An 11,712-nucleotide genomic window follows, 5' to 3' on the forward strand; every position below is an offset into this window, starting at 1 on the left:
CTGCAACTGCACGTCACAATCAAGCGCGTCCAAACTCCGCGCTTGATTGTAGCAATCAAGCGCGGATTCCACAAATCCTCCTTGCTAATCCAGAGATTAGCAAGGAGGATTTGGTATGAGTACGCGAAATGCTTCGACTGAAATAAAAGCGCGTGCCAGACAACGCGCCAAACGCCGACACCGCCAACCTCCTTGGTCACCGCCGATACCTAAGTTAAAATTACTAAGAAAATAAACACTAACCTTTTTTCAGCCAAAATTTTAGGTTATAAATTAGTATTATAAATATTTCACTTGCTGCTGCGCACATTTTTTTTTTGCTTAGTTTATGATGACGTAGCGTGACGTATTCTTATTCGTCGAAGCAGCAGTTGACTGGTGCAACGGTGCGTGTCACCAGTCTCTGCCTTTATAAAAAGGAATGAAAAAGTTTGGTAACTTACATTGAAGATTTGTGGCAGAAAGAACTATTTTCCACGCTCGACGTTGCACGTTGCTAAACGCTGCCTCCCTGTTCCGGGAGAAGTTTTTGCAGGTCTTCGGTGCACAATCACGTGACACATCAGCAACGTAACGCATGCGCCTCTTTGTCGTCGCGGCCATTGTTACAGTGCTCTAGAATCTTGGCTATATTGTTTTAAAACGTGATCCTCGATTGTCCGCGGCCTCTTTCCGATCATTTTGCAACATAGTTCAGATCGTTAAGGCGTCTCTTTGCGGAGTTATTACTAATTATTCAAAGGTAAACCGCTTTGCCTCGCAGCAATAACTCTCAACTTCAAATATTGAGAGTCCTTGTACTGCGTAAAAGCTATGTATATATGTAAAACCTGCGATTTTTATATTCCATCAGATGTGTGCGATCGCTCGCTACCCATCTTTTTTATTTAGAGCGTCTTTTTGTTGAGCTATTGGCACATAGAGTCGGTAATTAGGGCTTTCTTGGAATAGTCCTAAGCAACAACTTTTGCACGTAAAATTATACTGTATTTTAAGCTTTCCTTCATAGTAAACACAGATTGTTATATATAATTTTATTCATAATTCGCAGACTCCAACGCAGTAATAGTTATATTTATATCCTCAGTAGGTTAGTACGTATTGTTTATTTAGGTAGTACAGGCCCAATGTTTTTTTTTTTTCATTTTTTTTAACAGAGGCGTGGGGACGGAAATCTGGCAAGTTTTGTGGCTCAAGCTAAAAACTGGCTGTAAATTAAGTGATTCGAGCTTTGAAACTTAGTCTCCTGTTTTGTTTAGTATCTAATAGCCTTTAAGCTTCACAGAGAAACAATGTAATTTGAAAAGTGAATTTCAATTATGGAAGTTATTAGTTTTATTAAAGTTTTAGCATGCTGATTGGGGTCAGAATTGGAACAAATGATAAGATTGAGTTTGTTGGTGGCTCATGGCATGCATAACCTAGAGCTGCTAGGAGTTCATTTTCTCAGCTTTTCTTGGGAAGTATAGGGAAAATAATGGTATGTTATCACGATGTTTTAGAAGCATGGCATTAATGAAAAATTTCTTATACAGCAATTATTTCTCATTTGTCAACAATGCTCGCAGTCCAGCTGATACAATTGTATCGTCACACTGTTTTTGCTTTTGATTTAATTTCCCATCGAGGGAGTGCTGCCTGAATATGAGCCAGACAGCGTCATTAATATGTTGGGACAGTTTACCCTACCAGCCATGGGTACCTGGAGCTAAAGCATCCTTCCTGTAAAGGAGACATTGGATCGGTATGCATCACATAGCTGATATCTTTTTGCATTCTTGTATTTGCCTTAGACTGTCAACGCTTTACTGGTTCATGCTCTCTCTTGCATTTATTGTTTTCTTTTGAGAGCATAAAGAGTGGATGTGTAAGAGGCTTCATTAGAACAAAGCTTGAATCTAGCTCGTTGCTGTTATATAATTCTTGCTGGCTTCATAGTTCAAGACTGACCTTTTTGTGTATCTTGCTCATAGTCTGCACTAAAGAAAATCTTTCGTGGTCTCTTCAGTGCTTTAAAACAGGAGATATACTTAGCTGTTTTATTGCAACAGTAGCTACTATTTCTAGTTGAGGCAAAATTGAGTAAACCTGTGCTATAATAGCTCAATGACAGATATGGCTGATTGAAATGACACATAGTAATTAGCATTCAACACTCAATCTGAGAGGTGCAGGTGCTTTCAGCATTATTAATTTTTAATGCCCTTGATTATGCTTGCATTATATTAAATTAGAAAGAATGCATTGAAATTTTAGGGAAGAAAGCCATTCATTTGATATTCAGGGAGTATTGTTCAGGCTATTTGCCTTCCACTCTTCCTTCATAATATAGCTAACTGCATTGTGCACATGCGTGCGTGTTGTTGCTGACATTCAGTTACTGGTTATTTAGACTGCCTCAGTATATGTAAGCATAATATTTCTGTGACTGAACAAGAATATTTACTTGCTCAAAGCAACATATACACAAATATTTACTTTCTTGCAAGTCACCAAGATTTGCAAAAAACTTCCAAACTCATTTTATTCACAACCTAAATAAATGCAAAGTTAACCCTAGAGCCAAACACTTACTAGCAGTAACATCATGAAGTAATATTTCGATAATTATCTTTTTTGGAGAACATTTTTGGTTTAGTTGTTTTCGTGTTTTTTTAGTTCTGCAAACATGAGTGGGCTTGTTGCAGAAGGGGTGGGCTGCTAGATGAAGGGAAGTATCAGTGTTGGTGATCTTTTATGGGTATCAAATAATTCATTGTAATGTGTAAAACAAATGCCTTTACAGCCTGCTTGGAAAACAATCTTTTTTAAATTGCATGTTGGGGTTCTGCCTGGGTAAACATGGATGGCAGAAAAAGATCTTTCTGCCATGAGATGTGAACTGGATTTTGTGCAGAAAGCCAGAGGCTGTCGAACGTGTTTATATATTGTTGTGATTGAATTTTTCGTTGAATGTCCTACAATAAACTTTGCTCTAAGATGTCTTTTCAAACCCCCATGAAATTTGTTTCTTAGCTTTGGAAAATGACAACAGTATCCTGTAAGATAGATAATGCTATTAAGCTTGCATAGCACATGGAAGTGATGAATGGCTGTTCGCCACGCAGATCTTTATTATCAGACCTATCCTAGAGTATATTGAGAGTTCTGTCCAACAGATGATGTTTTGAAAGCTCAGTCATGTCTACCTGAGCTTATCAAGTACTTAAAAAGATGATCAGTTTGAATGTTTGATAATTAGATGTATTGTATGTAAAATAGCTCTCGGCCAGCCTGTTATGTTTGTGAAAAGGGCAATAATGACAAAAAAGGGTATTTTGCTTGGGCTTCTAAGGCTATTAAAACTGTGCAGCTCTGCTTTAGTACATGCATTGTCTCCTCTGCATGGCTAGATAAATTATTTCTGTTCCTTTTATTACATAAAAGTCATTCTAAAGCTTTAGATAAGCTTGCTCACCTCTATTGTGTGTGTATACATTGTGTTCACATATGCTTGCTACAGCTGGAAATGATGCTGTGTTAGTTACAACTAAATAAATAAAACGAATAGCAACTGTATTTCCTTTGTCCACATATTTTTAACAGAAACAAACATGGGCACACTAGATTTTATTGTTGCTTGCTACTGTTTGATAGTGAAGGATCTCATCATTGCATAAAAATCTTTCAGAAACTCCTGAAATAGTTTGATACCTGGTGGCGTGGAGGCTGAATTCCCAGACAGTAATGTATTCCTTTAGTACCATACAATGCATAGCAGATAATTGTAACCCCTTGCATATATCACTGATTCTTCCACTATGGAAGATAATTTTGTGCTCAAGCATGTTACTGTATCTTTCCTCAGTGGAGCTTTGCATTTCCAATTCTGGGCTTCTCTTTTTATGTTTTTACTCAGCAACGATATGAAATACTCCTCGTATGTTTCTTTTGCAAGGTAAAACAGTGCAAAAACCACACACAGGATGCAGAAAGGTGAGGCGAACCCAGGTGCTGACTGACAACTAATCGTGTATTGTTCTGATACCCCACTAGATATACAGCCAGCATCAAAAAAAAAAAGAAAAAGAATACAGCCACACCGCAAATACAGATCAAGCAGGAGCAATGCCAGTTGTATATCTACTGAGGTATCAGAACAATAAATCATTAGTTGCCAGTCAGCACCTGCTCTCGTCCCACCTTTCTGCATCCTGTGTGTGGTTTTTGCACTATTTTACCTTGTGATGATCAATTAACTAGCCCGCAATGTGTTATTCATGTTTATCTTGCTTTTGTATTTCACTTTCCCTTTTTTATTATTGAAAAGAACTTTCTTCCTGCTGTTCTGACTAGTGTTCTCATATGTGTATGCAGTCCTCTTGTTGCTTCATTCGGCCATATCTGGAGACTTCCTGTTGCTGTGGTCTGTGCTGACAAGTAACAACAAGGCAGCCTGACTTCCCTGGCAAGTAGCAGTGGGATGTTGCAGCATGATTTCTTCAGCATCCATGGGGACTTCTTATAAAGGACAGGTATTTTTCCTAAATTTTACTTTCATATGTGATCAAGATTTTACCTTGGTGACAAGCTCTTGAAAGGAAAACATGAGCATGAGTGGCACTTTCTTACTTTCTTACTCTCAGGAATGCACTATTAGGACTATTGTTACCTGCATATGTAGTAAAAAGTATGTGTGACTGCATATTCCAGCAGTAAACTGCATGATTTTTTAAGGATGAAAATTTTTAGCTCCTCTTGTCGGTAACCTAGAATTGACGAGCCAAAGCAGGCAATACCAGGCAACAAAATGTGATTATGCGGGGGCCAGTGGGTTTTAATGAGACAAGCTCTCCACTTTTTAAGCCTTTGTACAGGGCCAACATGTTTCCCAGTAGTGTCTGAGACACATGCCAGTCTGGTATCCTCAAAACAACCTCGTCTAAATTTAAACAAAAGTAGTGCCAACCTAGTTTGAGTACGACCAGTTCAGCAGTGACCTCAAAATTTAAATGTGTAACTCCCAATATTTTACACTCTGGCTCCCCAAATTTTGATGTCAACCTAAGTTCACCAAAATTATGTCCAACATAAATTGAGTATATCAATTCAATTTGGTCTTCAGAACCCTTGAATTTTGAGCTCATTCAAATGTGATCATTATTGGTGTCCTGCCTATTTTTAATTTGACCAATTCAGTGGTGACTTCAATATTCAGATGCACTATCTCCCAAATTTCATCCCTGGACCCTCAAAATATGGCTTCATCTATATTTGGCCAAAACTAGTGTTCATTGCAATTTCTCTAAGGCCAACTCAGTGATGCTTATCAAATTTAGGTGGTACCCATTGTAGTGGTGCAGTGGTTAGGGTGCTCAACTACTGTGCTTAAGGATGTGGGATCAAATCCAGACATCAGTGGCGGCTTTTCAGGGTGAGAGAAGCAAAATCTAAGGTGCCCAAGTGGTGTGTGATGTCAGGAGGAAAGAGGAAGATGAGGAGGAAAGGCAGGGAGGTTAACCAGTAAAAGCAACCGGTTTGATGTCAGTGTACGTAAAGAATCCCAAGTGGTCACAATTTCAGCCCTCCACTGCAGCCTGAGTTGCTTTGGAAGGTTAAACCCCATAAACCAAGAAAAACAATCAGATTTAGATGGGTCAACCACTAAAGCTCAAAATTTGACTTTGCCAACATTTCTCAAAATTGGCATTCAACCCAGCTTGATTGTGACCAGAGCAGTAGTGATTTCGAATAAGTTGGGTCACCCCATGATTTAGCATGCTTATGCTAAATCATGCTTGCACCTATTGAGTCTTATCACATGAGAAAGAAAGCAGGGTGTGGAAAGCTATCACTTTGTGAGTTACATGCCACAGCAGAAGACCCGTCATCCTGGCCAAAAATGCCTTAATATTGCAGCCACTCCCAAATGGGATGATCACCATAGAGCCCATACAGGTTCATGCTTGCATCCATTCTAATCATGGGAGAGGTAGTCACTCTTTATTAACTGCCACAGTGATGCCGGGGTTACGCTCGACTTCTATGCCCAAGTATGCGGTGGCTGCTTTTCGATGGAGGCAAAAAGTAAGGCATCCATGTACTTTGCGATGCAAGTGCGCATTAAAGAGCACCAGCTCGTCGAACTTTCCGAAGTCTCTCCAGGCTCCAAAATATCCCCGTGTACCACCTGAAAGTTTCACGAACCGCTTCTCTAAACTTTGTAAACTAAAACCTATTCCGTACACTGCCCTTAGACCTTGGAACTTCTGTTTCAATCAGAAAACTTTAGATGCACCTAAGCTCCGCCTTTAGAGTATGACACCATAGCGGCCTGCAGTCTTCTCATAATTACAGACATTCTCATCACTATGGCATGCACTCCTATGACACCACTGACAAGAAAGAAAGCATGATGAAACGTATATAAACACCCGCTTGTTTCCAAGCTGTGAATGGGGGCATTGCGGGGCCTACTCGTTACCGTGTCATGTTTTCTTGCAACTGTGGGATCAAATTCCACTTGCGACAAAAAAAAAACGAAAATAATTTTGCGTCGGCGAAGTATAGATATTTGTAAACATAAATCATTCACGAGATCAGGCAACTTGCAATTTACTTTTCATATGAGTTAATCACTTTCATTCCGCCCGTGACATCAAGTTCCACGTGAGCACGATGAGGCATTTCAAATTCCATTGTAATGTCATGTGGCTGTATAGCTATGACACTCTCGACCAATTAGGATTTTCGCGTTATGACGCTGGTCGCAAAGAGACGTCTGGTTCTCCGCTGAACTGCTACCTGAAAGCAACCACTTCAAATGTGGGCACCTACTTCACAGCTGGACTAATATAATGAATCTTTGGGTGGCACAATATGTGAAATTTTGAACATGACCATTTACAGCGATAGCCAATCCTGGTTTGTAGCTTTAAAGCCCTCAGGGGCAGGTGGAGGAGGTATGATATTCAGGAATTCAGCGGATGTTCTGCATGGCGGTTTCTTCTAATTCATAATTTTCGGACAGTTATGTGACACAACGAATTCCCCTCTAGACGACGTGGAGGATCATTGTTTGTTTCGGAGCGGGTGGTGGCAGTGTGCTTTGGTCGCCGACGAGCAGCATAAATTTATTTCATCTTCCAGAGAGAGAGCAAGGACTGAACCGGCGCACGAGGGTCGTTGCGGTTCTCTATCCTCCGCACCACACACTCACACTCACGGCCGCGTCCCGCTAATCAGAGTGACGGCTGCAAGCGTCGGCTGCCGGCACCGCGGTTCCTGCGCTGGCGCTGTATCTGATCACGCGCCGCCTTCCAGAGGATGAGCTCCATGCAGGCGCGGGCATCCTCGACGCTGTCGTGTCCCCGCACGCCGTCCACCTGCACCTCGTGGTTCAGATAGGCATCGACCAGCGAGCGCAGCGACCGGCGGAACGGCAGCCCCCGGTGGTGGGGGAACACGACGGCGGTGTCCACAATGGTATCATGCAGGATCTTGAGGCCGCGCAGGTCGTTCTCCAGGCCGTGGCCCACAAGCACCGTGGAGGCGGTAAAGAGGCGCAGCAACACCGCCTGCACATCCTGAAGTGTGGTTCGCACATTGCGCAGGTGGTCGGCGGTGATCCCGCTGAAGGCCGTGTTGTAGTCAAGCACGGGGCTGCCGGGCTTCACGTACGAGTCGTACACGGTCACTCCGTTGACACCCACCACGCTCACCTTGGACACCTCGAGACCGCGGATGGTGAAGCACATCTCGCAGTCGAGCGCAAACACTCCGCCGGCGACGCCGTTGTCGGGGCGTGTGTGCACGAAGCCACGGGCTAGCGTGTTGCCCTTGCCCCGCGCACCCTGGGGGCATACGTGGTACTCGGAGCGCTGGCAGCCCGGCTCTTTGCCCGTAGCGCCACAGCACGTGAATCTGTCCATGATACGGCGACCTGTGTGGTAGATGCAATCGTCGTTGGCGTAGTACTCGCCGTCCGGCGTGATGACAAACGAAGAGCCGCAGCGGCAGCAGGTCTTGCGGCTCGAGTTGGCCGACGCGACGTCCGTTTGAAACCACACGGCGCGGCCCGGCTCATCTGGGCACGGGCGCGGGTAGCCGCAGCAGTACAGTTCGTGAGGGGTTAGCCTGTAGCGCAGCAGCTGATGGTACAGGTCGTCGGCGCACAGCGGCAGACACCAGGTGCCTTCCAGCGTGCTCAGGGGACCCCGGGGTGCGGGCGAGCAGGTGAGCGCCGAGGCCTTCTGCCAGCTGGCGGCTCGCTGCGGACAGCGATCAGCAGCTGAAGTCGCCAAGTATTTCTCGTTGCCATTACATTCGAAGTCCAGGTTGTTGCCGTTGTCTTCTTTTAATGTGGTCGTCAGCCAGCTTTCTAAATCTCTTTTCTTCTCTTGAACGTTCTTCTCCTTCAGCACTACTCGCACCTCCATCTGCACAGTGTTCTTTGCCTTGGTTGTTTCGGAAGGCTCCTTATTTGCATATTCTTTCTTCTGGCCGGCCACAAGAATAACCAGGAGAATGAGGATGCCAAGGATGGCGGTAAGCACTATCATAGGCGAGCTGCCAGTTATAAACACTAGTTCGTTAGCCATGCTGCTGCTTCCATGTGCCACAACACCAGCCATAATACACATAGCCACTAGATGACACCGCTGCAACGCGCCAAAAGATACAACCTGCAATACAGCCGGTGCGCTGGCATTGCGCAGATGGCGCTCGCGTCTTGTTACCCAATGTGGCTAGTACTCCATTTTGTTTCGGGCTGCTTTCCGACTCTGAGAGCAAGGAGTGCGCATACAACACGTGGAACGCTGGGCTATATCGCGCACCATGTTCGAAACCTCGTATCAAGCTCGTTACGATGTTTAAGGGGACACAACGGACTGATATAACGGATCTTTGGGTGTTACAATATGCGAAATTCCGGACATGACCATTTACAGTGATAGCCGATCCTGGTTTGTAGCCTTAACGCCCTCAGGATGAGGGAGCTGGGTTATGATATTCATGAATTCAGCCGATGTTCTGTAAAGCGGTTTCTTCTAATTCATAATTTTCGGACCGTCATGCGACACAAATTATTCCCCTTTGCGAAACCTCGCAAATCTTCCCAGCCAGTCTGGCAACCGCGCCTCGCCGCCATCGTAAAGGGTTGCTTCGCCGTTCTAACCGTCGCGCGCTTAGCTGCGCTGCAACTGTTTTCGTTCGCCAGCTAATTCAGCGCATATGGCGAGTACATCGACACTCGTATTTCCCATCACAGGATGGGAAAACAACTTAAGCGCTGTGCCGTCTTTAAAGGAGACGATACTGACTGCTTTTTATTCGAGCAGGTCAGCCACAGAACACTGTCAGGACAGAAGCTACTTCAGTGCAGAGTCCTATGTTATCGTCTCGTCCGTGCAGGCTAACAGTTCTAAAATAAGGTGCGTATGTGCCTGCGAGTGTGAAGAACACTGTTCATGGCTGGCTAATGTTGCAATCTTTTAGAGAAAGCTTGGCGGATGGCACTAGGATTTATCACCGACGCAGTTGAAGCACGCTGCCGCTGCGTCTGTCATCTGCTTCCTGTCCTGCACTTGATTATCGCCTGAATCGACGCGGGGATCGATATATCCCATGAAATCAAGTTGTCTGCATCTTCGAGCTGCACTGAGGTGTGTGTCTGTTGCCTGCCTCATCTGTGGCATATATATCTCTTTCAGTCGCGTTGTGCTCACCTGCTTCATACATTTCAGCCGCTGCGTCCCGCGGACTCCTTCGTGTTTACAAACAAAGGGGGCGCTTGCGGCGCCGCAGCCGACTAGGGGTGAAAAATAGGCTTAGCGCCCATAGGAATACATTGAAGCGAAATATTTCATTTCAGTTTTCTCATTTCAGAGAACATCTATGATGTCGTTATTCGGTACAGAGCAACCATGAACATCCTAGAACAGATAGCGAAAGTATGAAATCTCATAACCGCGAGGCGAGGTACTTTTAAAACACCGCGAAACATATGGGGGGAGTTGGGAGGGCGATCCATAGAAACACATGTAAACACAACTCACCGGAACATTTTGCTCGTTTCGCAGAGCACCAGAATTGTGGTGGCCGGTCGTAAAACATTGGCGAGAGCTTTGAAGAAGTGTGTGACAAGGTATATGCTGCGTCATTGCGGAGGCAATCTACGTTTAAAACCACTCGTTGTCTAAAGGCCCGTTCACACTTGCGACTAGCAGCGGTCGCTCGACCAGTGCGACTGTATTGGTCGAAAAGCGACCGTCGCAAACGGTCGCACCGGTCGAAAAGCGACTGCCGCGGGCCGTTCGGGCACTGTTCGATTTCGCGATACATGCATGCCGTAATAGGAAAACATTTTGAGGCTTTATAAACCGACGTCCGTGCAGGTATGGTCTGTGCCGTACGGAAAGAAAAAAGAAAAGAAAGACGAGGAGACCGCAGAAAAAGCCCAGCACGTGTTGTGAGAGCCACAGCGATACCCCGGGGAAAAAGAAAATAAACGCTGAAATCTGTGGTACCCTAAACTGCGGGTTTGTAGCTGGAAGTAATTACACAAGAGTACACATCTGCAGCACAGCTTTATCAAACTTACCGTCTACAGATATATCCATAAGATTATCGATCGCCATAAGCACGAATATCTTCGTAGACACGCGCGCTGCACAAATCACTCCTCTGCACTCCAGCCGAAACGGGCCCGCGACCGTTGACTTCTGAACGTCATAGAACCGCAAAAGCACTCTCGAGCACGTAGCATATGATGCGTCAACGGGACTTCCATGGGCCGCGCAGCACTCAAACGAGCGACGAGGGCAGCGACGGTGTAGCGGCCTCTTCGATCAACATAGCGGGAGACGGAAGAGGATTGGCTACCAGAAGTGTGCTAGCGCCGTTTTTCATGTCAAGGACGGCAAACGGCAGCGGTAAGTGGCGGCGGCGGCAGACAACGTTAGAGGGCACAAAGAGGACTGTCGCGGCGGTGGTAAAAGAGGTAGTGAGGGGAACCAGAACAGCGCTAACGGGTGGGATGGTTGTGTCATGTGCTACGAGGAGTTTGGTCGCAAAACGAGGACACGGCTCGTGGAGCAGGGCATCAGACGGTGCATCAATCGATTCAATGAGCTCTACTTGAGGACTGGCGCAGTCAATGATAGCATGATGCTGGGACAGGAAATCCCAGCCGAGAATGACGTCATGAGAACATGTGGGGAGAACGACGAATTCGATGATGTACAAGGCTGCAGCAATGACGACGCGAGCAGTGCAGATAGCTGTCGGCTGTATACTGTGAGCGGATGCGGTACGAAGCGATAGTCCCTCGAGAGGTGTAGTTACTTTTCGGATGGAGCGGCAGAGTTTTTGGCTGGTAACTGATACAGCGGCACCGGTGTCGACAAGCGGAAGAGTATGAACACCTTCAACGATGACAGGAATAACATTCGCGGGATTAAGACGAGGACTTTGAAATTCTGTCGAATACGCAGTTCGTGCCTCGCGAACTGCGGCGGTTAGTTTTCCGGCTGGATAGCGGGTCGTCGGCGCATTGGCGAAATGTAGCGGCGACGTGGTGATGGCGAACGACGAGGGAGGAAGTCCGGAGGATCAGGGGGTGCTGTTGGAGGACCCGATGGGACTGGGAACTGGGGGACCAAATAAGGTGGCGCAGGCCGTGCAGCAAAGGCCATATTTATTCGGCGTCTACAGTAGCGTGTAGTGTGCCCA

At 45.6% G+C, this 11,712-nt stretch overlaps 1 protein-coding gene across 1 annotated transcript; it reads right to left on the bottom strand.

The window, feature by feature from the left end:
- Positions 1-7,220: 7,220 nt before the first annotated feature.
- On the bottom strand, positions 7,221-8,594 carry LOC146183992 (putative exonuclease GOR). Its single transcript, XM_084608783.1, has one exon. It carries the CDS (start codon positions 8,577-8,579, stop codon positions 7,221-7,223), a length of 1,359 nt encoding a protein of 452 aa, XP_084464909.1. The 5' UTR covers positions 8,580-8,594.
- Between the last annotated feature and the right edge of the window lie 3,118 nt (positions 8,595-11,712).

The sequence above is a fragment of the Amblyomma maculatum genome, chromosome 7 (assembly GCF_055883805.1).
Source record: "Amblyomma maculatum isolate TAMU_Amacu chromosome 7, ASM5588380v1, whole genome shotgun sequence".
Taxonomy (NCBI): domain Eukaryota; kingdom Metazoa; phylum Arthropoda; class Arachnida; order Ixodida; family Ixodidae; genus Amblyomma; species Amblyomma maculatum.